At 49.7% G+C, this 27926-nt stretch overlaps 1 protein-coding gene across 2 annotated transcripts; it reads left to right on the forward strand.

Moving 5' to 3' along the window:
* The first annotated feature begins 333 nt into the window (after positions 1-333).
* On the forward strand, positions 334-26583 carry GATA4 (GATA binding protein 4). Of its 2 annotated transcripts, none has more exons than XM_009288948.1 (6): positions 334-859; positions 19808-19977; positions 23111-23236; positions 24434-24521; positions 24788-24930; positions 26110-26583. In XM_009288948.1, the coding sequence occupies exons 1-6, from the start codon at positions 334-336 to the stop codon at positions 26290-26292; spliced, it is 1236 nt and encodes a 411-aa protein (XP_009287223.1). In that variant the 3' UTR covers positions 26293-26583. The 2 variants fall into 2 exon arrangements, with proteins under 2 accessions (XP_009287223.1, XP_009287224.1); XM_009288949.1 differs by having other exon boundaries at positions 19811-19977.
* Positions 26584-27926: the final 1343 nt, after the last annotated feature.

The raw sequence follows: 27926 nt of genomic DNA on the forward strand, positions 1-27926 counted from the left end.
GGGAGGTGATGGATGGAGCCCGGTGGGAGAAGCTAAATCCAGGCGGGAGCTAAATCTCTCCTCCGGAGGGACCTGGACTTCTTGCTTGTGGTCTCGGAGCGGCGGCCGGACCGGCTGAAGGTGGGGAAGGTGGGCGGTGGGGAAGAGGGGGGGTGGAGGAAAATTGCACTGCTGGTGGTGTTTTGGTTTTGGCTGGAAGGCTGTACCCACGCGAGACCGCTCCGGCCACCGCTCACCGCAGGGGAAAGTGGAGCCTGGGGTTTTTCACCTGCCCCCCATCGCTCTGGATTGTGGCCGGGGACCTGGCTGGGGTTTGGGGGGACCCGTCGCGAGATGTACCAGAGTTTAGCCATGGCAGCTAACCCCGGCCCTCCGGCGTACGAGGGGGCAGGTGGCTTCATGCACAGCGCGGCCGCAGCTTCCCCCGTCTATGTGCCCACCACGAGGGTCACCTCCATGCTCCCCAGCCTGCCATACCTCCAGAGCAGCGGCTCTTCCCAGCAAGGCAGCCCCGTCTCCAGCCACTCCATCTGGACTCAACCCGGAGCCGAAAGCGCCGCTTACAACCCCGGATCTTCTCACCCTCCCGTGTCACCTCGGTTCTCCTTCTCCACCAGCACCCCCATCCCTGCCACCTCTTCCCGGGAAGCCGCGGCGGCTTACAGCAGCTCCTTGAACCTTTCTGCTAACGGGAGGGAGCAGTACAGCAGGGGTTTCGGCAGCTCCTATTCCAGCCCTTACCCGGCTTACATGTGCCCTGAAATGGCCACGACTTGGACTTCTTCCCCCTCCGACGGCCCCATGCTGCACAACCTGCAGAGCCGAGGGACGCCCGCAGCCGCCCGGCACGCCAACATAGGTGAGCGCAGCCAGGGTCGGGATGGGAGAGGGAGGGTTTCACCCCCATATAATTTAGAGTAGGCCTGGAGCGGCAAGAAACGGTGTGCCGAGCTCCCGTGCAAGGGCCTGCTGGCTCCACAAATAGCTCCGCGGGGGTTGAGGGGCTGCAATGGGGACGGCCGCGGTGTGCGGGACCACGATGCTCCGTGGGCGTGCAGGCAGCCCCTTCCCCGGCTTGCTTTAGGTGTAAAATGGGGAAAATCGTTTGGAAAATGGGGAAATCAAAGTTTGGCCCGTGAATCCCAGATCTTCCCTTTGGGCTGTTCTATGTTATGTCTTTTTTTTTAATTTTTGGAAAGCTTGGTTAGGCTAGAAAAAGCGAAAGTGAAGGGAAATTTGGCGCCGAGCGGGGAGAGATGATGGAGAAGGAGAAACAGGAATGCATCCACATTTATTATCACGCTTTTTGGGGGACTCCCAGGCACATCTGAACAACCCAGCCCCATATTTCAGTGCCTCCTTGTCCCAAAAAACCTCAGCCCTGATCTCTTGTGCCGATCCCGGTCTCGGAGCCTTTCACTTCATTAAGCGCCCCTGGGTCCTACGACCAGAAATTGGCCCGAATGGTTTAAAATATTGCTTTTATATTTTGTATGGCAGAAGAGGGAGAAAGGGGGAGGGAAACGCGGGGCACATCTCTTCATCGCCGTTTCATAAACCCTTTTTTCCTCCCCGCCTTCTCTCCATGAAGGTATTTCTGTCGGCTTCGGGGTCGGGCTTAACAAAGAAGACGACTCAAATTTGTCTGCCGATACATTTTAAGATTGCGTCCTTTAACCTGAATTTTGGAGGGTAGTTTGTCCATCGTGTCTAGCAAGATTTGCTTATCTTTAGCATTCTTTGAAGACGTTAAAGAAAGGCAAGTTGGGCGTTGGTGAAGGCTTGGCCTTGCCAATGCCTTTTGCTTTTCTTTGGGCGTTATGAAATTGCTTAAAATGGGGAACAGATTATCTTTAAGGATAAAGTTTTGGCCAACCAGGCAAGGTTTTTGGGAAGCCCTGAGAAGGTAGAAAGTATGGGAAAAAAGCAGCGTGAATCAAGTAATCAAATAATAATTGAATATTATCCACAAGGACATACGCGCATTCCTATTTGACTACTGCGCCATCTCTTCCTTGGGAAAAAAAATATCACCTTTTTGCAGTGGTCTCAAAAGGGCTCTTAGTAATAAAAATAACTTAAAACCAAAATAATGCAAATGAAGAATTGCAGTTGTGGAATTACTCGGCAGCTTTTAAGGTGCCAGAGATTGAGCGTAGTGATTTTGGGGTTCCAAGCCCTGCGTTAAGCAGCGGTTTGCGTTGCAGGTTTCGCAGCCTGCATTTTGGTGGCAAAAAGTGTTTTTTCCCTGGGCTCTTAAATAGCACCGGGAAGACGGGATGCGTTGAGCCAGTCCAGAAAACGTTAGCGGTCGCTAACGAAGGAGGAAGGAGACGGGACCCCTTTCCATCGCCAGGTCCTGATTCGGGTGCTGGATTCACGGTATCGCCCCCGGCATCGCCGAGGGCAGCGCGGCAGAAACCAGGGGATTTATTAGCATGGGTCTAATTATGTCTCTGCCTTGAATGTGGAAAAAGCACTTGGGTTTTAAATAAGAAGTGCTTGGGTTTTGGTTAAAAAAAAAAAAAAGAAACTGCCTGAAAGCTGGCGAGTTTTAAATTCAGGACTAAAATGGGTTTTTCTGGAAGGCAGCTCCCCCGGCAAGTGGTTTAAGGTCCAGACCTGCCCCTTTCCCTCTTCTCCCCGAGTCGGGACGCGGCCGCTGCCGGGCTGCTGCCAGCCGGGTCCCTTCTCGACGCCGGGGCGATGCTGTGCACAGGCTGTGGGTATCGAGGGGGTTGTATGAAGCATGTAAAGGCTGGCTGGTGGTTTCTGAGCGGGGAGAAGCCGGGGGGGGGGGAGTTTATGAGCAAGGGTGAAAAGCCCTGATGGGCTGAAAAACCGAAGGCACTGAAAGATTTCGTGGGAGGGAAATACCGTCGTGGATTGCACCCATCACAGACCCACTTTAATAACACATCTGAGCCTGGCTCAGCATCTGAGCAGTCCCTGGCATGGTGGAGCCCAGACTTCTCCCTTTGCCTTTCCTTAGGACTAAAGATATTTTTATTCTCTGCACAATGAGGAATCTCAGGGTGGAAGGAAAATCCTTCACGCAAGGCTATCTTAAATCAAGCGATTTTTGCAGCGCTCTCATTTCCCTCCAGTGATTTTGCTTCCTGGAGAACCGTCACCTTTGGATAGCGCTAATTGCAGAGCCCCCCAGGATAATTAGAATATTAATTATTATAATTTTTTAATAATGACGTCTGTGCAGGTGTAGCTGGATATGCGGACATAGATACGCAGTCTGTGCAATTGGGCATGGCATTTTTCCCCCGCTGTAAAGCAATGCACTGGGGAAAGAAGTTTAGTGAAAACGTATTCAAATAAAATGATTCTAAAAGAAATAAAGATCTTCTTGTTTTTCCCTGATAAGAGGAATTTTGGCCTGGATTAAAACGTGCCAATGCAGCTGTGTAGTATAAAGTGCTGGGAAGGACGGGTGCATAAATCACATGGGCCTATTTCAAAAACTTTCCCCAGTGTGAGTTCAAAAAGGCCAAATTTGGGCTTTTCAGGGTAAGTTTGGCAAATGATTTCATTACCCTGAAGGGCAGGATCAGACCCTGCGGCCGGCCGAGGCCGTGAACTTGCTCCAGGCATTGCCTGGGATGGGGTTAGAGTGAATTCCCGACTTAATGAGGCATGAAAAGGATCCGCTGCAAAGTCCCTTTTCAGGAGACTTCCCTGCCAGAGCCAAAAACCGCTTGAAAACTGTCCCAAAACTAGCAGCTTGCCCCTTCCCCCTTCCCCAGGCAGAGGGGAGCGGGGATCGAGGGCGGCACGGGAGCCCGACCGCATCCAGCCCGCTGCCGCTTGCTGCCTCCTGGACGCTTCCAGGCTCGGGATGGAGGGCCAGATCCCGGTTTGCCATCCTCGCCCCCTGTAATTTTGCCTTTTCGCAAAAAAGCGGCGGGGGTTTTTCTTTTGCTGTGGCATCGAGGAGGTTGATGTGGTTGGGAGTAAATCGGGGCGAGGGGCTGTGGGCATTTCTGGTGGGTGTTTTGACTAAGTGGAAATCAGGGTTCCTCAAACAGGCACTGTTTGAACACAGCAGCAGCATCTGGGAAGATCAAAGCCTGGAGCAGACGCTGGGTTGGAAAATGTCTTCTCTGCTGCTGGTGGGGGAGAGATTGTGAACCAGATCTTAAGCTTTCCCATAGGGATGCTAAGAGATTTGCCCTGTAGCATCCCCGGGGCCAGCATTTCCAGTGAGTCATCGGCATTTGCTGCAATCCTCTGCCCAACAAGCAGCCCCTGACCTTCCCCGCGCACCTAAGGACAAGGTGGCTGCTCCCCGTGGGGCAGCGGGCGATGGGGGGAGCCCAGCATCTCTGCTGTCCCTGCCCTCGGAGGGATGGGACCATAGGATGGAGGGATGGGGCCACAGGACGTGCCTGCATTTTGCACGGGACCCTGCATCCCCCCTTTTGCAAGAGGTTGCATTTCTCACCTCGGCTCCGCCGGCGGGGAACGTTGGCCCAGGGCTTTGTTCCCCCCGCGGGTTTCAAGCCGCCTTCTGCTCTCCCGCCTAATTTAATTGTCACCACTCAGTCTGGGATTTGGGATGAAACCCATAGAATTAGGGGACACGAGATCGAGCTCAAACACACAACTGTTTTTTACTCCCCAAGTCCCCGGACGGTATATTTTAAATTATAAATAAAGCAACAATAATAATAAAAAATATCACCGTCACGGGCACTGTCGCACCCTTAGCAATAATACAGTGCCTTCACTGAAAACTGCACCTTTATTACCGAATACAAATGCATATGTTGCATAGAACAGCCATGGTGTAGTATATAATACCTGATAAATGCTTGTGAATTTTTGTAAAGCAGTAAAACTTAAGGCAGTGGATAGTGGCCCTGAATCTAAGACTTTATTAAGCCAGGATTAATTATTTTTCTCCTCCAGACATGCACTCACGTGCGTGTCTTTGTCCCTGTAACAATAACAGCGATTTTTTTTTTCTCTTTTTTTTGAGAGACAGCCTATATTTTGCTCTTTCTGTATTTATTTCCATCAGTTTGGGGGCGAAATCCTTGGAAACAGATGAGGGTTTATCTGGTGTTTCCCAAAGGACAGTGGATCCCATCCTGCTGCCTCCGTGCTTTTCCGATGATGGAGAAACCTTGGCTCGGCAGGCAGAGGGGGGGCTCCCCAAAGCTGGTTATCCCAAACGCAGCTGGGTATTTTGAATGGGCAAACCATCTTGCTCCCGATAGCTGGAAAATTAAGGATGCCTCGGAAAAAGAACCACCGACGAAGCACCAACCGGCAAATAAAATCCCACACTGGGTGAGAAAGCAGCAGCGCAGCAAGATGAGCGAGTTTTTGTGCCTGAAGGTCAGCAGCCTGTTGCTGCTGGGGAGGGGGTGTGTGCAGGGGCTGTTAAAATAAAGGTGGAAAAACGCAATTTTAAGGAAAATGCAATTAAGAAAACCCCTTGATAGTGTAGCCCCAAAACCTGCAGAGACCTTGTTTCTCACTGGCACAGGGCTCCAGGCTGAAATTTTTGCTCCTCGAGCCCCGCAGAGCTCTGCACGCGTAGGAAAAAGGGGGTGCAAATATAACGTATCTCCTTTGGGAGGTTTTGTTCCCACATTCCCTGCCCCGCACGCCAACCTGGTGTGTCCTTCCCTCCCTACAATTTCCCTACTGAAAAGGAGGTGGAGAAATGGGATATTCGGGGATCTCCCCTTGCTCGGCGATCCTCCCGGGGGGCACAAGGCAGAGGAACGTGGGGGGATGCAGCTGAACATCTCGGGTCCTTCGAGGCTTTTGCAACCCCCTTATAAAAAGACTTAACGAAGCGTCTGCCTCCCATTTGGGGCTCACCACCGCCTGCGAAACCAGGCGGGGATCTGTGTCGAGAGCTCAGCTCGTGGCTTTAAAGCGGCCGGTTTTGCTCACGCTGGGAGGGCAGAGGCAGAAATGCAGATTTTTTTTGCCGGGGACGGCCGCGCCGACCCCGTGTTACGGGGACGTGTGATCCCCGAATAACGCAATTATGCTGCCAAAACCCCTCAGTCGTACTGGCGAGGTTGGGTTGTTGCGGGTACGGCTGGCTTTGGGGGCGGCGGATGTGTGTAATTATGCCTGGAGGATTGCAGGAGATTGGAAATGGCAAATATTCACCTTGTCGATGGATCCCGAATTCACGCTGCTGTCTGGCAGGAAGGTGTAAATACGCCTTTAGTGGGCGAGTGTGAAATGCTGCTTAAATAACCAAGGAAATATGTGAGAATGTGCTCTTACCTTCAAAATTAACCCGAATTATAAAAGCAAATTTCATTATAAGGTTGGACTGAGGGGTTTTTTTGTTTTGTTTTGGGGGGGGGTGGTGGAAAAAACCTTGTGGGTCCCCTTTGTGGGGCAAAAACCTTGCAGCTGGGTATGATAACGTCCAGCATTACGGCAAAATATTAAAATCCCTCTGGCCTTTACAAGTCTTCCCCACGCCACCGGTCACGGTGACCGGTCCGAGCTGTAAATACATCTGTAACGACAAATTAAACCCAATTATCTGCCATGCCTGAGCAGTGAGGTCTTTATACACGGGTGCTTACACGTGCGTGACAGCGCTTGAAAATAATTCGATCATCATTGCCTTCGCAGCGGCTGGGACAAGCAGTATTCAAGGCTCTTTCGAAAACCCCCATGTTTCTGCCGCGCCGAGCGATGCCGTTGTAAGGTCTCGTACGGCAGAAATGTTGTGGGTTTTTTTTTTTTTCCCTTGCAGTTTTTCGGAAGGTCGCTTGCTGCAGGGTCCGCTTGAGTTTGCGGCATTCCCCGTGCTGTTGCACCCTTTTAAACACTCGGGGCACTCGGTGGCGATTTCTTTTTCAGTATGATAAGCTGGAGCTGGATTTTCTCATCCCGAAAAAGCACAGGCGGGCGGGCGCTGGGTCTGCTAGGGAAGAAGATCCGGGCAGAGATTTTCGAAGCTGGACATAGATCTGACCCCGCCATCAGCGCTGAAACGTTTCAGCTTGTGGGTTTTGGCAAGGTCTGGATTTTAAAGCCAAGTTTGGGGCAGTGTCAACTGGAAGCGAACATAATTTTTTTCTTTTCCAATAAGTGCCCGGTGATTTTTTTTTTTCTCTCAGTTATTTGCTGGTACAGAGTTTTTTTGCTTTATTAGGTGGACACCTAAATGTAGGATGCACCTTTCGCCTTGGGGGGGGAAGTTGGGTCCTTCCCACGTCTTTCTGCTGTTTTCTCTGTCTTTCTGAGGCCAATCGTGCTGTTTCGCCCAGGCAAGGCTTGCAGGATCGGGCCCTCCCCATAAACCAGATCCAGTATGGGCTGTGGGAAAAAAAAACCCCAACAAACCCAAACAAACAAAAAAAAAAACCCCACCTTGCCTGTGCAGAGCTGAAACCATCCCTGTTTTAAAGCAAAGGGAGGTTTGCCAGGAGCCGGTGCAGGATCAGGCCCATGCAAGAAGCTTCCATAGGGAAGAAACGCGGCCCCCTGCAAACTATCTGGAGACCTACAGGTTTTCTTGGGGAGGTGAAGCCCATCGCACAGGAAAGCTCCCCAAAAGCCAGTGGGACCTTTCTTTTTCCTTTCTGGAAAGTGGCCACTTGATTTATATGTTGCAGCGTGAAGGGATTTGTGCTTTTTTTTCTTTTAATTATTTTTAGTGACCCGTAAAGCTGATGAGCCCCTTATCGGAGCCAGCTGGGCTGGAACAGCTCACGCCAGCCTTGGGAGAGACTCGCAAATTCATTTTGTTTGTGAAAGAGGAAAAAAAATAATTCATGGAAAGTCAAGGAAAAGTAAGTTTTCCACCAGAGGTGGGGTGAGGGCAGCTGGATGAGCGATGCAGCGGGGCTGATCTCCCGTCTCCACCAGGGACTGGTACTGGACGCTTCTGAATCTGGGATAACAAAATCGCTGCCTGGAAATGTTTCCTCCTAATCCCTGGTAATTAGGTCGGTGTCTGCCGGGGGAGCATTTCAGGAGAGGTCCCGCGGTGGGACGCCGCTGCCTGCTCTTGTTCTTCTTCCCAAAGCTCAGCCGTTTTCCTCCGGTCGATGCTTCCAGCTGCAGTGCGGTGCGTTTACGGGGTGCCGGGGTAGGGCTGGATGCCTGTTGCCGTCAGGCTCCCCTAAAAGGTTAAAACCCGAGCCCAGCAGAAGAGGTTGGGGGCAGAGATGGAGTGGGGGGGGGGGAGAAGGAGACCGTGCCGCTCCCTCAGAGCAAGATTTTGCCAATTCTTGCTTTTTTTTTCCCCCCCACAGCTCCTGCTTGCACGGTGCTCTCTGGCTGTGTCTATAATATTTAAGCAAGTTCCAGGTTGTCCTCCGGCCTCGAGGGCCGGGGGAGTGGGCTGTCTCCTTTGGCTCTGCAGCCGTCTCCGAACAGTTTGGGAGACACCTCCCTCTTGTCTGCTCCTCCGCTGCCTGCCTCCGGCTGTTGCCAGCCGTTGTGCCTCCGTGCGCCTCGGTTCCCCTTCAAGCTCCAGCTTCCGGAGTCATGTTATCATACGTCAGGCTCTGGTTTTGCAGGAAGGGATGGAGCAGCTTTTCTGGACAAGAGAAAAGCTGGGAAACCCTGATTCCTTCACACTGAAACTCTAGAAGAGACAAAAAAATAACCTAGCATTTATTATTTAAACTCCTATGAGTTTCCAGGCCAGGCTCTTGGGTTTGCAAGCTGGGGAGCCATCATTACTTAATATTCAGGGCTTGCAGCGCTGGAGCTGTAAAAAAATCAGGGAGGCGGTGAGCCCCAGACATCAGGACTCCTCCGAATGACATGTTTGGCCCCAGATGTCTGAGATTATTTTGGGAAGGCAGTGCTGGCCCCAGGGGCTGGCTGCTCGGGGGACTGGCTGCTGGGAAGGACGCTGAGTTGGGACATGCCTTGGTGACGTGGAGCACGAGAGAGGCAGCTGGCTTGGGGGATTTCTGCTCCTCACGCTCCCCCGGGCTGGGAGGATGCCCCGGATCCTGGGTACGACCGAGGCTTTTCTCCAGGGGCTTCCCACGTTCGGTCCTTCATTGCTTCAATGGGGCAGATCATCGACGCTTTGATTCACCCTCTGGATGTGAAGATCTGGCCTCGAGGGTTTTCCCAGATCCCAGCACAAGCCGGGCCACAAGCAGGAGGGTGAAATCCCCCTTGTACCCCCATCCCTTCGCCCCCAGCTGGGGAAGGGTCTCACTCCGGCAGGGCTACCTGCCTGCCCCACTGCCCGCCCCACTGCCTGCCCTCCCCAACCATTTCTATTCCTAAACCAACATCCCAGTCAGCCTGTCACCTCCCTTCACGCAAAATCAATAACAACGGGTGAGCAGGTTAATTATAATCACAGAATAAACGCCGCGGTCTCAAAGTTCACTCAACTTCAGCAGCGTTTCAAAACGAGCGGGCGACGCCAAGAAACTTTCATTGATTCCTCCGGGGCAGGTGTGGGAGTTTGAACCTGTCCCCAGGCTGATCTTGATTCAAGACCTACTCAGTTTTCTTCCTTATCTCGACTTTCGCCTATCTTATAATGCCTGTTATTTTAGATAAAAGGTCCAATCAATTGAGTTAGAAAAACTGCAAGTTATATGTTGCCCTGATAAGTTCTGTACCTGCCGTTCTATTGGCCTGGGCTGCAGTTTCTGTGCGAACTGACCTTTGCAGATGCTTTATCGGTGGCCGGGAGAATCGCTCCATCCTCCCGCCCTGCTCGGGGGCTGAGTTGACTTAACGTTCAGAATAACTAATAAAAGAGGAAAAGAGAAGGGCCAGGGGTTAGACAAACTGACTGTCCCCTATAACGTGATGAACCGTAGTAAACACCTTTTTGTTTGTCCCTGGCTGGCGTCCCGTAGGGAGGCCAGGATCTGGCCTAGCTTATTTTGGTGTAACTCCTCTGAGTGGCATTTATCAGTGTAAAACCTCCGAATTGGAGCCACGGCCTGTGTCCAAATTAGTGAGCTAAAGAAAACTGGGGTGGGGGGTTGGATATGCACATGATCGTCCATATTGGTTAGTGTCGTCGTGCTCAGAGAAGGCTTAGACACGTGGAGCGGTATATACCCTACGTATTTCATACATTCCTACACATAGAATCATAGAATCGCTTAGGTTGGAAAAGACCTTTAAGATCATCGAGCCCAACCGTAAACCTAGCGCTGCCACGTCCACCACTAAACCATGTCCCTAAGTGCCACATCTACATGTATACATGGTGTATATATGTTTTATATATATAAAGTGTGTGGGTTTTTTTATATACGTGTGTGTGTTATATTTGTGTACGTATATATAAATATATATACACACACATGGTTCTATACAGCTATGTTCTATATAGCCATAGAATAATAATTCTAATAGCAAAAGTGAAGAGAGTTGATTAGGGATGACTCCTAGCTTGCTAAAATGGCATTCTTAAGGACATGGTATATGTGTATATATACAAATATATACATTTTTATATATGCACATATATACATACACATGTATAATACACACACACTTATGATAACAATAATACAATTAATTGTATTCCTACAAGCAGGATTTTGCCCATTTGACTTGGATAAATGTCTTTCCTTCTCATCTGCACCAGTCTGGGAAAAAAAAACCAAACACCTTTGAGTTTCTGGAGTTGCAGGATTGCAGAAATGCCGGTCGGAAGATCTCTAGTCCAGCCTCCTGCTTGAAGCAGGACAACCACAAGCGGTGGCTGCAGTCAGTTGTGGCTTTATCTGGATGAGGCTTGGAAATGCCCAGGGATGGAAATTCCCCCATTTCCTAATGAAAACGCTTTTCCTAATGCCCAGCCTGTGGTTTGTGCTGCGTCCCCTTGTGCCTTCTCCCACCATTGGGAAGAGTTTGGCTCTGTTGTCTGCATACATCTGGCTAGCTGATGTCCTTGTAATGATCCCAATCAGCACCAATTTCCTGGGCCCAGAGCTGGCCCTGGCTTTGGTCCACCTGGGTGCTGGTAGTCACCTCTACAGACAGACAGATGGTCACCATCAGACAGACAGATGCTGCACTAGGACGTACGACCACAAACCATTGGGTTCCCGTGGTTTAAGGAGTTTCAGCTCATCAGCTGCTCTGTAGGAGCCCAAGCGGGCCAAGAGCACGTGAAGGCTATGTCATGCTTGATGATGAACTAGTGCCAGATGCCAGCCATGGGAACCCAACAGACCAGGCTCTTCAATCGTTAGCATGGCCCCTGGCACGGTCCAAGCACAGACCATCTCAGCCTGACCCAGGAATCTCCTGATGCAGGTCCTGGGAAGCAGTTTGGATGTGACCACTGTAGATTAGGGTCCGAGAGCATCTGAACATGGCCAGACTCTGCTAGCTGGGCTTAGGGTCAGGGTTCACCAGTTACCCCGTAACTGGCCCCAGTTCACCAGTTACCCAGTAGCCATAAGGCCAGTTCCCATGGCTCAGCCGTGGAGCAGCAGCTTGGCATGCCTCCACAGCACACCTGCTCGTGGTCCCCTGTGGGTACCTCAGCCATGGCTGCGCACGTCGGAGGTGATCCATTGCCTGTGCCCAACTCAGAAACAGCTGCCCAGGTGGGATCATGGCATTGCAAATCCCAAGCTTTCCTGCTCCTTTACATTTTTTTCCCCACCACGGACTAGATGATCTTCAAAGGTCCCTTCCAACCCAAACCATTCTGTGATTCTGTGACCCTTCCCTTGCAGTCATCTCAAGGCTCAAGAAGAGCCTCTGCTAGGGCACGTCCATTTTGAGATGGGACGTATTTCAAGGAGGATAACGCTGTAACTATTTTTCCTTTGTCAAAAGAAAGAAAGACCATTTCCAGGTGCCTCCTGCCAAGCAGACCCCAGGCTGTGGATGGCCCCATCCCGGCCATTCCCTGGGCTCTCCATGCTAATCTAAGATTTGTTAAAAAATATTTGGACAGTCGATAAGCAGAGGAATCTCCTGTTTATCAGAAGAGCCTCAGATATTTACAAGTGTAAGAATTGTAAGTAGGAGTAAGAAAGGGGAGGTCACCTTGGTGTGTGGGATCAGGCGTGCATCCCAGCAAAAGAAAGCAGACCTTGGAGTTCAGTCATGCACAGCTTGACAGTCAGCAGAAGTTGCTGTAGGACACCAAGTTGCTATCAAAGGGGTGGCCAGCAAGTGCTCCTACCAAAAGGGGTGTTTGCATGCCTCTCTCCTGTATAGCAGACTGTGTACCTTTTGGATGTGGGACACAGTACTTCAGCGTGTGGGTCGACAGTCTCTCCACCCAGTTCTGGTACAACCATTGGGCTTGATGGTTTGGGGTCTGGTAGTTCTGGTGTGCTGGAGAGCTGTCAATGCTTTTCCAAGCAACCAGGTTGGCCAGTCCCCCAGGACCATCTCCTGTCCCTTCCCAAAACAGGCAGTTTGTTTGAATCTGCTTTAGAGGAATCCAGCCCGTTTCCACGCACCCTTCTTCCATCCACTGCTTGTCCCCACATCTATGACTGCGGCCTTTGAAAGTTGTCCTGTTGCCCCCCTCCAGTGAGGCAGGGAAGAGCCTTTGCTCCTTCTCACGAGGGAAGAACAGTGTCGCAAGGAGATGAAAAGCCTCGCTCAAGGGAAGCCTATTGCAGAGCCAAGACTGAACTCAAATCCAGGCCCAGGATTTGACCAACCTTCCCGTCGTGTCCCTCTTGCACATGATCTCAGCTGGTCCCTTGGCTGCTTCTACCTCCACTGTCCTTCAAACTGGGGAAAATATATCCATGAAGGAAAGGAGTATTCTTGGCTGTTGGCAATGGTGTGTGCCATAGACCTTGGCTTGCCGCAGGCAGAGGAGGGAGCTTTGCAGGGGGGGGACACAATGTTCCCTTTGCCTTGACGTGAAACATTTGGCCTGGGAAGGGTTGCACAGGAACATTCTCGCTGTGGTGTTTCCCGAAGCAAGGAAAAAACAGATTTCTTCGCCTTTTTGAAAGCAGCGTGTGGCTCAGCCAGACTGTAGGTTGAGTGCTTTCGAAGCAATAAGTAGGGTCTTTTGGTTTGCAGGGGGAAAGCTGTTTGGTCTAGGCAGCGAGTAACCAAGAATTTTTGCCACCGTAGACGTCTCAGATAAACCCCAAAACATTCTGGGACAGCAACGGGCCATTTCTGTGAAGCTGCGCAATGACGCATTTTGCTTGAAACTGTGTTTCTGGCTAAGCGTAGGGAATTTACCTGCTTCTCCATTTCCAGCAGATCAGCCATCACACAGGTGATGTCTTCTGGTAATCCAGATCAGAGGAGAATAGGGAGCCACATTCCCACCAGCAACCAACCCAGTGATGGGCACTACTCGAACAGCCACTGTCCCGCTCTCCCCATGTCTAGGTCCCATTAGTCTGTAAAATAGTGGGGCCCTGGATGAAGTTCCCCAAAATTCTGTCAGAGGGGAAACAGGCAGAGAAGAGGGAGGGGGAGAAAAGCCAATGGGCAGAACCTGTTTTTTTACAGAAACATCCTCGGATCCGTTAGCTGAAGGGTAAGATAATGCACACGGGCTTTCTGATCCCAGTCTGTGTGTCAAGCTGATGATGTCCCCGTCGAAAAAGGAAAGGCTTACTGACAGCTTTCTTTTGGCTACAGATCTCTCCTTGGTTTTTGCTGCTGTCTTCCTTTCCAGTTCAGCCCTGCTCTGCCACGGTACCAAACCGACCGGCACTTTTAACTGCTGTGGTCTGACCAGAAACCTTTTGGTGGGTTTTTCCCCTTGAAACTTCAGCTTCTGGAGTCATGCAATTCATGGGAGCATCTCAACCCATTCAAAAGAAATAGAAGATGTGACTTTCAGCTCCACTAGCTGCAGCACAACGCTTATTAAAAGGATCCCTGAAGGCTTGAACCTTTGTGGAAGGATTTTTTTTGTCACTTTTTAATGGAAACACTCTTGGGATTTGGGACAAACCATCCTGAGCAGCTGGGAATGGCAAATCCCGTGTCCCCCTGCTGTGCTGTCGTGGCTGGGCCCTGAAGCAGAAGGTGAGGGTGTCTTGGGTGGAAACACTCTTGGGATTTGGGACAAACCATCCTGAGCAGCTGGGAATGGCAAATCCCGTGTCCCCCTGCTGTGCTGTCATGGCTGTCCCTTGAAGCAGAAGGTGAGGGTGTCTTGGGTGGGATCCCAGGGTGTCCATGTGTCCGAGGGGCCAATGTCCTTTGCCTCAGCTGCAAGTGCCCCTGAGAGTCCATTTGGGATTCATGTATACACAGGAATGTGGCTCTCACCTCTTATCATAACAAATCGTTTTAGGAAACTGCTTCTCTGTGGGGAAAACTGCTCTCAGGGTCTGTTTAGAGCCTGTAAGTGCCTGGCTGTGTTTGAAGGACAGCTTCTCCTTTGCTGAGTTGCTTCACTGGGTTGAGAAGACACTTTTGCAGAGGGAAATGTTGATATTAAATATCTCTCCAGCTGTAAACAAAACTCCAGTGCTATATTAATGGAAGTCTCCTTCCATTCCTCTTCACCCAGAGGGGGTGCAGGCAGGAGAGGACTGGAGGGCAGAAGAGGGTAGACAACCTTGTTGTTGTTTCTCATGCAGCAACAACAGGGTCTGACCCAAACCAGTGGAGGGAGGGCTCTTTGTCCCCTTCTAGAGGCTGGTTTGGGAACAAAAACTTATAAACTGGTTGTTGACTCTGAACTGAAGGATTTAGAGTCTCTCTATCGGAGGTGCTTTTACTGTTATTATTCTTTTGGGTCCCGATCCATCAGGTTTACACGTTCATGATGATCTCTCCAAGGTTAACAGATTTAGGGTTGCTAAAGAAAAGCCCAAACAAACCCAGAAGGTCTGGACCTAGGAATGGGCATGCTGTCAGGCTGGCAGAGTTGGGGTTTGCAGAGACGGTGGAAAGACCCAGAGAAGGCAGTTCAAGCCACTCTTCAGACTCAAGCCCTGGGCAACCTCCCTCTGATCTCCAGCTGACTTGGTTGCGAGAGGGTATCTGATTCTCCTGGTTGGGAAGACAAAAGTACTCAGACTTTGGGTGGGCCATGTCCTTGGTCAGAGATACTGTCATGTCCTAGCCATGCTGGGAAAAGTGCCTGTAGGTGTGGGCTGGCTGGCGGTGCTCAGATCTGCTTTCTTGTTGAGCCCTGCATTGTCCGCACCAGTTGATCTCTGTGGACCTGGCGGTCAGTGTGAAGGACCACTCCCAATGACTAAGAGCCATGAAGGGCCATATCCAAGAATGCTTTTTCCCTACCAGACCCCAGTGCCCCACTTAGGAGTTGTTCCTGGCTCCCTGGGGACCGAATGTCCCATTGTGGAAAGTATTTCTGACATTAGCATGCTCAAGGCCTCACCCAAGATTAGGAGACTGTTGTGCAAGACACAAGTGACATTTCCTGCCCTGGGGACCTTGCAGTCCTCATAAACTATAGGTGTGAGGGGAAAAAGATCTCCTTTTACACAGCAAGCCGATGACCAGGACAGGGACAAGACCCAATCCCTCCTCTCCACCGGCTGGGTCATTCAGCGAGATTTCATGATCTGCCTGCGTGACCGATCCCAAGGCTGATACTATCCAAGATAAGGGCTGGGCAAAGGCCCTTGGGGGAGCTGTATGTTCAAAGAGGAAGATGAGGCCATGCAGCACACACGAGGCCACTCCAGCCATGGGCTGGTGTCCTCCTCAGCCTAACCAGCAGACGCGATCCTTTCCTCAACCCTGTCCCAGTGCCGGCCATACCTGGCTTTGGGAGAGGGAGTAAATCTTTCCAGCAGAAAGGCTATTACAGAGGTCACGGGACGGACCCATAAATCTCCATTATCAGGCAGCGGCTCCTGTGCCACGAAACGGAAATTATTACCCTGAGTGCGACTGGGGGAGCCTTTCCTTCCCCCCGCATTGTTCAGGGCCCTCCGGGAGCCGCTCGGGCAATTTGCTGCCTGAATAAACGTTTCCTTTCCCGGCTGCTAAGTACAAGGAATAAGTGTCAGGGGAGCTCATAATGCCAGGATTTAGAGCTCCAGCCCTGAGACAGAAGCCAAGAAAACACTTTGCTGTTTTTTCCCGGGGAACCTCCTTAATCCCCATTATTAATAACAATGGCAAATTAAACAATTAGTGCGCTTGAAGCCCAGTGACCTTCATGCCCAATATAGCTCAACCTGCCAGTGGATCGCAGTTCCTGTGGGCTCTGAGCCCTGGGAACGTTTGGGTTTCCTAGGTCTGGATACCCACCCACGCCAAACTGCACGGGCTGCAGCTCTTCAGGTGATACTCTCATTATTTTGTAGACCCTCAGGTTTTTAAGAGCAGCCGGGATGTCTCAGCTGTGCGGCCAGAAGGTCAGCTCAGAAAGCTCCCCTCGGCAACTTCATCCCTGAGTTTAGTGACGCTGTGAAATTACAGCACCTCTTTTAGAAAGAAATCCAGTCCTTTGCCTTCCACTTCTCCATTGGGGCCCAAATGTCCTTTGTTCACTAACGGGCATGCACTAGGCCTGCATCATCTTCTCCGAGCCAGTATCCAGTAGCGTCCGAGACACATCCTTTGCCATCATCAAGCATACTTCGAAGCAGGATATTTCTCCTCCAGGTGAGATCTCTTGAGGTCAAGGAGCTCCCTCTGCTCTGACGGGGCTCCAGGAATGGTTTTAATGAGGTTGCACTCTGCAGATGTCATCTTCTGACTCAGCACTGGGTGGTGCACGCAAGGGACACACCCATCTGATATCGCCCCATAAGGGCTGCGATTAGGGAGAGCCACCCATTGCGTGGAGCCTCAATGTGCCCTGGGAACAAAGTCTGTTCCTTTCCCCGTCTCGAGCACCAGTGAGTCCTGTTTATTAACGTTCACAAGGATCACCTTTGTCTGCAGCTGAGAAGGGAAAATCACACAAATGTTATTACTACGGAAGCAGAAGAGGACTTTTGGAAACTTAAACCAGTGAAAGTCCCTCAAGAGAGAAGCTGCAGTCCAAATCCCATGGAAACTGAAAAAAAAAAAACCCCAAAACCCAAACCACCAAACAAGTGGTGAAGAATATAGCTCAAACAAATACAGATGAAAAAGGAGAGCGGGTCTCAAGACTGCTTTGCGCCGGTCTTTTGGATGTCTGGTTACAAACCAACAGTGAAAATAATGTGGACAGTGGAGCTGGGTGTCACACAAACTCTTAGGAAATAACGTTCAATATTCATTAGCAATTTTGATTATTGTCAGAAAATAAGAGACTTACACTTTGCCTGGTTTAAACTCCACATCCTCTGTTTTTTTCTAAAAACAGAAGTATACCCGTACTTATACTTGACATTTCTTCTTATCATACCCATTTTGAGGGACCTTCCTGTTCAAGAGCTAGTCCAACTCTTTACATTTCTGAGGGACCATTAGGAATTTCCTCCTTTTTCTTTGATAAAAAAACTTTCAGATTTTGGTTTTCTGGATGAAAAATCTCCAGGAAAGATGATATTTTGTAATTAGTCACAGACACAACTCAAATCGGTCAAGAGTTTTAACTTATCTTCAGACTACTTCTGCTCTGCTAATTCTCCCTGGATGATGTTAATGACTTTGTACTGAATTATTTTCAAAGAAGGAGGGATTTTCTCACAAGACAAAAATTACTGTGAAAATAATTTGGCTTTTTCTTTGGAAAATGATAATCAAAAACCTCAACAACTTCTAAGATGAAAAAAATAGTGAAATGCTTTCCTTTCTTGAGATTTTATGAGGAAATTAGTTCTTTCCTGACCAGCTGTTCCAATCCCCTCTCTTTTCAAAGGAAGTTTATTTGATCTAGATTTTGGCTGCAACTCAATGGTGATTTTAAAGGGGAAAGTGAGGCATTATGGTTACAGTATCACTGAATCCACGTGTACAAAAATCACCTGGAGGGATTCCCATCTTTCCTAAACCACCAGAATTGGTCAAAGGTAATGAGATTTTCCTAAGCTGCTGAGAAGATACTGGATTCCTTTTTTTCTGGCTCCAGAGCCCCTTGGGTACACTCATTTACTGTTTTCTAGTATTTCCCCATGGGCACACGGTGTAATCTCTTGCCATTTTTAGCCTGGTTTTCTAGGGAGGATTAGGCTCACGTGAATCTTTTTCTCTGTGTCTCTGTTTACTGGCGCCACTTTAGTAATTTTTTAATCCTTTGGCTGTTTCATGGTTATGTAGTTTCCTACAGGTTTTCCAAAAATAGTCTGGAGAAGAGAGAAAATAAGGCTGATGTTTGAACATAACCCTTATTAGATCTCAGAGAATCCACATGGGATTGAGACACAGATCGGCAAGAAGCCAAATTTTGTTGGTTTGCTGTTTGGGGAACTATTATATTCCAGCAGAAAGCTGAGATACTCATATAACAAGCAGGCGGACAAGCACAAAATACAGCAAGATGCACAATAACGTTTTAAGAGTTAACGTTATGCTGGTCTGTAATGGCTGAAGGTCCTGATGCAAAGCTCTTGCCGTCCTCCAAACGTCTCCTGTGCGCTGCAGTTTGTCGGGAATTTTTTCAGCAGCCTGGTTTATTCCCAGCCTATGCTAAGTAATGGAGCCGTTTGCTGTCATTTGTCATTTTCTTCTTCTCCCCAATTATTTTACCATCTAGCGTTCCCTTCTTGGTGCCCGCAACAGAACGTGTCCACGTGCAGGAAGGAATGGTTTTGTAACAGAACAAAATACATCCCCAAGCTGAACTCAATAGCTGATACTCTCCAGGTGGGATCACCATGAGGAACGCACGTTTTCAAGGGCCATGCCAGCCAGATGCAGCTATATTTACATCTCAGCAAGGCCTATAGCTGATGCTTATATTTTATTAGGTGAAGTTCTTGCCTTCTCAAGGGCATTGTATCCAAGGGTGAGCTGACCTGTGTCTTTCCAAATGATGATGCAGTCGAGGTGCGTTGTGTTGACCTCTGCACCGCCTTGCAGATGATACGGACCTGCCATAGCCAGAGGGGTTGGACTGGCCCAGCCCAGGGCAGTTGTCCTCACCCTCAGATCACAGCTGCAGCCGGGCCCCGGTGGTGGGTGAACCAGGAACGTGATGGGTGAATGCACCAAGCCCTGGAGAGTGACATCAAGCACGATGGAGATTTGCATCAAAAGCTGAGTCTCTGACATCTGTGAATGCCCAGTGATGTCTGTCAGCTGACAGCCTGAGCTGGGGTTGCACATGTTGTTGTAGTCCTTGCAGTTCAGGAGATGCTTCTCACGCAGAGAACAGGGCGAAGGCACGTGAACGTCTCTCCCCCTTGGTGCTCTGCAGCCGTTCCCCTCTGCAGAGGGGCTGGGTGGGAGCTGGCATGGGCTGGGTGAGGAGCAGTCCTGCGGGGGAGCAGGGCGCACAGGCACGGCTTTCCCTGCCCACACTTGCTTCAGCCCCGTTGAGAGGTGCTCGGGCAGCTGTCTGATCTCTGGGTGGTTCTGCTTCGTGGGTCCAGGCTTGTGTTTGTCCGCGGTCGCAGGCAATTTGTCTTGATTGTAAACACGGCTGTTCGCCTGCCCCAATCTGTTTGCCCTGGCTAGGCCCAATCTTGAAAATTGGATAACGTCAGAGCAGAAGGGAAGGTTTCTATTTCTGTCTCCTTGTATCTGTGTCCCAGCACATCCCTGCTGCCACAGAAGTCCTGCAGCCAACACTGTATGGCAGGGAAAGGGGTTCCTCTTCCCAATAATCCCAGGGGCTTCCTTGAGAAAGGAAGAGCTGTTTCTTGCACCCTGTAAAATCAGAATGTTTGTGATTTCTTGAAATGTCACTTCTGGGCTCAAATATTGAGAACCAGACCAGAAATTAAATGTACGGCCGCCTAATTAACCAAGTCTTTTCCCTTCTCTCCCATCATGGCAGCAGAATTTTTTGATGATTATTCAGAGGGGCGAGAATGTGTCAACTGTGGGGCCATGTCCACCCCACTCTGGAGGAGAGATGGCACGGGGCACTACCTCTGCAACGCCTGCGGGCTCTACCACAAGATGAATGGCATCAACCGGCCCTTGTTCAAACCTCAGAGGAGGCTGGTAAGTCGAGATCACACAACGCATGGGGGGCAAGGCTGTCTGTGAGGGTGAGGCAAAAAGACCTCAGCTATGTGGAGATGCCAGGGGTGTTTCAACTCCTTGGGTCCCCATCTGCCCAACCTAGGTGGTTTTGGTCCAGATTTCCAAAATAAGCCAGATTGTCTTGTGCTTGGTACACTCCAAGACCTTGTACTGTCCAGACCAGTTCTGCAGACACCCAGGCCAGGCAGTGGAAGGGGCTGTAGGACACAGGGGCAGTACTGTGGTGCCGGTTTAGCAAAAGCCGGTCTTTGCTTTAGTATCCCTGTAGGCATATTAGGATGAATGGAAACCCTTTCCAGCTCCACCACACCACCAGTCCATCTTCTCTTACCCTCAGGGTCCTTATTCTCCCGTCGCTTCATGGTGACTGGCCACCTTTTCTGGACACCCTCATCCCGGCTCTGTTGGGTGAGCTGAAGCAGAGCTTGTGGGGCAGGTCAGGGCATCCCAAAGCCTGTGGGGTCAGGGCATCCCAACGCCTGTGGAGTCAGGATGGGGTATGCATGAGGAACCTGGGGATGGGAACATCTCGGTGTTGATATCCTGCCTGTCCCTGCCCATTTTGGTGAGGGGTTTTGGGAAGGTCTCTGTAGTCTGGGCCCCATGGACACGGGGCCACTGTGACCCCAGGCAGCAAAAAGCCAGCAAGCCATCCCTCAGGGCCGCAGTTCCCCACTCCTTGTCTTCCATGAAGCTCCATCCTCAACCTGCCCTGCCCTTCGCATCGCCCAGACCTGCCTGTGCTCAAACCCAGCCGCGTCCCCTGCAAGTGTCAAAAATGACACTGGCAGCTTGAGCGCTGCTACCAGCCACAGCCACCCAGCGCCCTCTTGTGAAAACCCCTTCTTAGACATCGCGCTGACTGAGCCAGGCAGTTTCTGCACCCTGGCACTCAGGCCCTTGCCCTGTTTCATTTACTGGTCTACATGTTATCCTTGAGCACATCTGTGTAGTCAGGAATGTCCCGTTGGGTACCAGGCTTGGTCCTTCGGAGCAAGCAACAATGCATGCTTTTAACTCTGCACGGCCTTGGGGTAAGGCTTGGAAAACCCCATGAGAAATATAAATGCATGAGCTGTGCAGATCTGTACGTGCGTTCCTGCCACTTGGCTGGGCAGATGGCAATCTGGAAGTCTTACAAAAATGGCCAAATTCCTGCTTTTTCTTCTGGAAGAGAATTTCCATGAAGAAAAGGAGGATATGTCTAGGGATGCAATATAGGCATGTGGTTAAAGTAATGACAATTGGTCTACCTGAATAAATATATTCAGTATAAGTGATGGGGTTTAATCTGTCACTGTGTAACCCCATTTTTCAGAAACAGAGGTATACCAGAGAGCCCTGCAAGGGGAGATCTTTGCCTCTGCTGCAAGCTCTCTTTTAAGCTCTCAGTCCACTTACAAAGGCCGATGATTGAAGCTAATGCATGTTGAGGTTACAACTAAAGCGTAAGTGTTTGGTTTCTCTGCACCAAAGGGGTTTCCAGCTTTCAAAGTCTTAAGAAGTACTTGAATTTCATTTTTTATTGTCCTGCTGCCATAGATTAACTGATCCGGTTTTGTAATGAGGAAGAAGACACAGGGAGACAACTGTGGCAAAGATCACAGAGGAAATCCCTGGTAGCTGCCAGGTCCTCATCTCCCAGGCTTTCAGTGCTTGGTTTCTCTGCACCAAAGGGGTTTCCAGCTTTCAAAGTCTTAAGAAGTACTTGAATTTCATTTTTTATTGTCCTGCTGCCATAGATTAACTGATCCGGTTTTGTAATGAGGAAGAAGACACAGGGAGACAACTGTGGCAAAGATCACAGAGGAAATCCCTGGTAGCTGCCAGGTCCTCATCTCCCAGGCTTTCACCCCATTACAGAGCTGCCAGCTCTGCTGTTTGGGTCTGCAGAGCTGGGTAGATGTCCAAGACCACCAGATTTCCTCCCTATAGGCTCCTCATCAGGCACAGCGAGAACAGGCATCTTCACACAGCTCTAGCACTTCTGCTCAGTCCCCAGTTTATCAGCAAGCAAAGAGGGAATTTGACCCCAGCCCATCCAGACTTTATCCTCAGCCTCTTAAGACCTGAGCTTTGAAGGATGCTGGGAAGTCAGGCGGGCGTGGAGGATGTGGCTTTTTCTTCCCCCATGTCCCACTCTGCTTCCAAGCTCAAAACTGGTATTTTATGTGGTTTCAAGCCCATTGTCTTCCTCCTGTGGCCTTTTGAGCCTGGCCAAACCAGTTGACCCAGAAAGGGAACTTCAAAAGGCCTGTTCCCTGTACTGCTTCATTAGTGGGGTTTCCTATTAATTATCCCTCTTTATCTTTAGGGGGCGTGGAGATGTGGCTTTTTCTTCCCCCATGTCCCACTCTGCTTCCAAGCTCAAAACTGGTATTTTATGTGGTTTCAAGCCCATTGTCTTCCTCCTGTGGCCTTTTGAGCCTGGCCAAACCAGTTGACCCAGAAAGGGAACTTCAAAAGGCCTGTTCCCTGTACTGCTTCATTAGTGGGGTTTCCTATTAATTATCCCTCTTTATCTTTAGGAAGACGATGCTGCTGGAAGCACTGTTTTTCTTATCTCCCCCTCAAGCCACACGAGCAACATCACGCAAAGCCAGCAAGGAGTATGTAACATTCATGGCAATGATAATGTCTTCTTGGGATATGCCATGATGCTTGGAAGGTGAAGGGCTTGGGAGCCTGAAAGGGCAGGACGGTCTGAGATCCAGACACCTTAGTCTAGGTGTGCGCACGTGCAGTGGGTCTCTAAGCTGCTACTAGACCCGCTGGAAATCTGGGGCTCTGTTCAGGTGATGTCTCTGGCACCATCTGAGATGCCTCAGGACAGCTGAGATGTCTGCGCAGCGCTGGCAGGCAGGAGGCAGTGGAAAGGCAGTGGAGCAGAAGCTGAAAGGCAAGAGGGGAAGAAAAAGGCAACTGTGTTATCCACTGCAGCAAGGTGAGAAGAGAAAAAGGCAGAGAAATAAGAGTGGCAGGAGGAGAGGAAAAGCCGAGGCGTGCTGGAGCCAGCTCGTTGGGATCTGAGATGCTGCCGGTGGCAGCAGTGGAGGGCTGATGTGTTTTCTTCCTCTGCGTTTTCTCGCAGTCGGCTTCCCGCCGCGTCGGCCTCTCTTGTGCCAACTGCCACACAACGACAACCACGCTCTGGCGCAGAAATGCCGAGGGAGAGCCCGTCTGTAACGCCTGCGGACTCTACATGAAGCTCCATGGGGTAACGCCTTCATTGATCTTTACTCTTTATGGGGAGGGTATCGATAGCACCAAGCTGGGGATTGGGTTCGTTGCACAACTCGCTGCTCTCCTGGAGCTGTTTTTCCTGCTGTCCCTCCGGGTTTTAGTCCCCCTCAACATTACAACATGTTTATACTGGCAAGGGGTGATGCGTGCAGGGCATTTCTCACGTACTGATTAGCTACCCTTTGCATCCAAGTCTTAAAACCCCAAAAACCGAGGCCCAGATTCTTCCCACCTAAATTCAGGCACTTTAGTGAAAAATCTGAGTCAGCAGCACAAAGAAGGGCTTTGCCCTTCCACACGGGGTGTCAGATCCCAGCTAAGACTTGGTTGTAGACTTGTCACGGGAGCGATCGATGACTTTTCTTGCACGGGTGTCCAGATAGTCTCTTCCTGTCAGTGGGGGCTTCATGTATGTATGTTATGTCTGATATACCTAGAAGAGTCCCGTTGGAGTCCAAGGCATAGCAGGACTTTAAGATGCAAATCTCCAGTCCTCCTCCCACCAGTCAGTGGCAACAAGGCCACCCCCAAAGGCAGAGACAGAGGCCTTCAACATCCTGGCGATTGCTTGGTAGCAAACCCCCTTCTGCTTCTCATTGCTTCTCCTAGGGTTTTTTTTTATACACATCCATGCTCTCAAGGATTTCCAGTGCTTCAGAGCGGATGGAAGAGCATTCATGAGAGACAGGTCAAAGCTGGAAGACAAGGTGGATGAGGGGAAGCCTCACCTAACCCAACAAACTATTCCTAGAAATCCCAGCGTGTTTCTGACCATGAGGGTGACTACCTCAGTGGGATCAGTTCCTAAGGGAGGTCTCCCCACACAGGCCTGGTACCTTTCCAGAAAGCAGCCATTAGCCAGAAAGAGTCTTCTGCTCTGAGTTAAACAGGAAAGTAAATCAGATGAGCTGTTGTTCCCCTCTGGCCTTAAAACACTCTATACCTATGGTGTGGAAACCCTATCTATTCCCATTTGGATGCACATCTTGTAGCTTTGACATATCTCTTCACACAGCAGTGCTGACCAGTGATTTTGGGCTCCATCTTGTTTTTGCTTTCAATTAAATCAGTTGGTTTTCATGGCGCCTACGAGGTAGAGCTGGAATCATGTTCTCCTAGATGACCTTATGGACATACAGAAACCAATGTGCTTTTATATTTGGGTCTGCAGGTTCCAAGGCCTTTAGCCATGAGAAAAGAGGGCATTCAGACGAGGAAGCGCAAGCCGAAGAACCTTAACAAAACAAAGACGCCAGCAGGTAAGTGTTGAACGAGGGAGTTTATTGCATGTGTATACGTGCGTGCGCCTGTGTTTCTGAGCATCGTGTCCTGCAAGTCAGACACCCAACCACAAAATGGGCTGATTCTTCAAAAATGGGGGATGTCTGAATGCCTTTCAGCAGTAACAAAGCCCTTCCGACTCTTTATTTTTTATTTTTACCTACACTAGCTTTGTGTGGGTGGGTACAGCTCTGTACTGAAAGGTCTTTGGGAAGAGCCTGGTTTACTGTCCGCTTTCTCACAGGTCCGTCCAGCAGCGAGAGTCTTACCCCGACCACCAGCTCCACCAGCAGCAGCAGCAGCGCCACGACCACTGAGGAAATGCGCCCCATAAAAACAGAACCTGGGCTCTCATCTCATTACGGGCACCCCAGCCCAATTTCTCAGGTACAGAGGGGAGATGCTGGCAGTGGGACAAAGATGGGAACTAGGACGGTAGACATGGTGAGAAGACCATCCTCAAAACCTCTGTGGAAAAAGGCTGCCTCTTTTCAACCCAGGGGTCTAGGAGTTCACAGTAAGAGATCGATCCTCTGGGATGGGGCAAAACCCCACATTCTTGTCACCATGTCTACAGCACAATATAGCTTTTTAGTGATGTGCGGCAGTTCTGAATGGACAACAAGAAGTAGCAGCTTTGCTGAAAACATGAAATTCCTTCTAGCTGGGCAGCTATATAGGTCCCACAGCAAGAAAATGCCCACTCCCTTTGTATGATTTGATTTGATTTGATTTGTCTTGAGCAAGGAAAAACTTGGCGGTATTACCCTACTTCCTCTGCACTGGCTGGCTGTGTGTTGAGCGATATGAGAAACGCAGTGTGAGGAGAATAAACTCACACAGCTCAAATCTAACTGAGTCGAGGCCCTGCAAAGGTAAAGCAAGCCAGCATGATGGCAGAGAGCTGGAGGGTAAAGTGGTGTGCTCTGCACCGTATCCACCACTAGATGTCTTGGGACCAGCACTGCATCCACACAAGGTGCGTATCCTGCTGAGCAACACCCCGATCTGGAAGCTGACCTGCGCGAATGTCTGCAGGTTTAATAACTGTGCCTTGGTTAAGAATCCCCATAGCACAGCACGATTAAGAGGAAGAGGTATATGATAGTTGCTCTCCTTTTGGGTTCGTACAGGGAACGCCAGTGTTTAAACAAAATGAGCCCTGGAGAAAAAAACATATGTGGTTGAGCGTTGTGCCGGACTGATCCTGCACCTGCAGCACTTTGCAGCACTGTTATGTGCCCTGCGATCCACAGGAGGCTATTTGTAAGCTAGGAGAGCCCAAGGCCAATGAAATCTCAAGCCTTGGGAGGTAAAATGATCTTTTAGAAGAGAACATTTAGACATTTAGAAGAGAACAAGATGGCCCGTATACAGTAATAGGAAAGAACAGGGTCTGGAACAAGAAGGAAAGAGCCTGTCCAAAGTATCACGCATCAGCTGCAACCTGCAGCTCTACAGCAAATCCGCAGACAGGTTATTTCAACAGCACCAGCCCCCATAAAGGGATTGATAGGGTCCTCTATGGTTTGAAGCTTTCTTCACAGGATTTTCCTTTTTCCGTAGGCATTCTCAGTCTCTGCCATGTCTGGACATGGATCATCTATTCACCCTGCGATTTCGTCTCTGAAGCTTTCCCCGCAGGCTTACCAGTCAGCTATCAGCCAGTCTCCACAAACCAGCTCCAAACAGGACTCCTGGAACAGCCTGGTGTTAGCTGAAAACCATGGGGACATCATAACTGCATAACCTGGTCTTCCACCCATGGACTTCAGGCTGATCTGCTTGAGAGATGAAGAAGATGCCACGTAATCATCAAGTCAATGTTGTTTCCCACCTCCCCTGCTCTCCTGCATTCTATCCCCTTGTGAGATGTTCCAGCAAAGAGGTAAAGAGGACTTATCTGAGGCGTAGGAGAGCTCTTAAGAAACGAACAGAGAAGACACAAATCTCAAAGTAACTAATGGACATGAAGCCTTTTCTCCCACTTTAAATGAGCCTCTCTATTTGATTGTAACCACATTCTATGAAATAATAGCCAGAAGCACAAAGATGGACACAGTTCTTTAGTTTTGTTTATTTAAAAACATCTGGCATTTAAGACTCAGACGATGGTGGAGCAGAGATACTTTTTTCCTTCTGTCACCATCCGTTCTTTTCCTGACCAGAAGAAAATGCCACCATCTTCTCATTACCCAAATTCAGTGATCTTCCACCAAATGGAGCCAGTTCCAGAACAGTTTGTTGAACAGACTTCACTAGACATGCTGTGGTGGCTTTAGTGGATTTGATATGATCTAGGGCAGAGAAAAAAAGAGACCCTTCCCCACACGCATCCTCAGCTCACACATCTAGAGCTCTGTCTTCATTTTCCTAGATGGTCTGAAAACCTAATGAATGTCTGTATTTAATAGTAACCCCTTTCCTATTTATCATTACAAAATCATGGGACTGCGTTTCCGAAAGGTTGTTGGCTGAGCCTGGAGAAGGTCTGTCCAAAGTCAAAGGGGGATTTTGGAAGGAGGAACCTTCTGGAAGCAGGTAGAGGAGACCCACATTGGTCATCAAATCCTGGAGGAAAATCCCTTATGGATAGCTACAAGCCAGGCTCGGAGATTATTCAAGAGCACAGCAAGTGAAAGATGCTCTTCTAATGCTGCTGTGCCGTTGCTTTTGAGACAGTTAATTTAATTATTTTGCATACTTTTCTGTTGGTTTTGATGTCATTGATGAAATCCGATTGTCATTTATTTTTGGCTGTACTGTGAGTGCCCACTGTCCCCCTAACAGCTGGCTCATGACCATTTCACACACCTAACCCTTTAGGATTTCACCTTTTGCAATGAGCAAAGGCTTCAGCCTCTAATGGAGGTAGGCAGGGGCCGTTTTCTTTACCAAGCACGTGCATAGACTTGCTTGCCTGCAAGAGAAGCGTAACTCCATTCATGCATGAGTATTAAACAAGACTCGTGTTTTTTCTTGCCCATAGGGCTCTCAGCAACCAGGGAATCCTAGCAAATGGAGTTGGAAGAGATGCTGAGAGCTCACTGACTCATTCCCTTTTCCCAAAGGGATCAATTCTACCTAACCTAGCCCTGACTGCTCTTTCTCTAGCATGTGCTTAACAAACTCCAGCATCGCTGATGCCACAGCTCCCCTGTGCAGTCTAAGTGCTTCACCAGATGCTTGCCATGACGTTTTCATCAACATGTCTGAGGAGGGACAGCTTTGCCTGTCCAGGCAGAGAATTTCTGGGAGACCTCATAGAATCATAGAATCATTGAGGTTGGAAAAGACCTCTAAGATCATCGAGTCCAACCGTCAACCCAATACCACCATGCCCACTAAACCATGTCCCTAAGCGCCTCATCTACACGTCTTTT

Source organism: Aptenodytes forsteri, unplaced genomic scaffold (assembly GCF_000699145.1).
Source record: "Aptenodytes forsteri isolate BGI_AS27 unplaced genomic scaffold, ASM69914v1 Scaffold57, whole genome shotgun sequence".
Lineage (NCBI taxonomy): Eukaryota > Metazoa > Chordata > Aves > Sphenisciformes > Spheniscidae > Aptenodytes > Aptenodytes forsteri.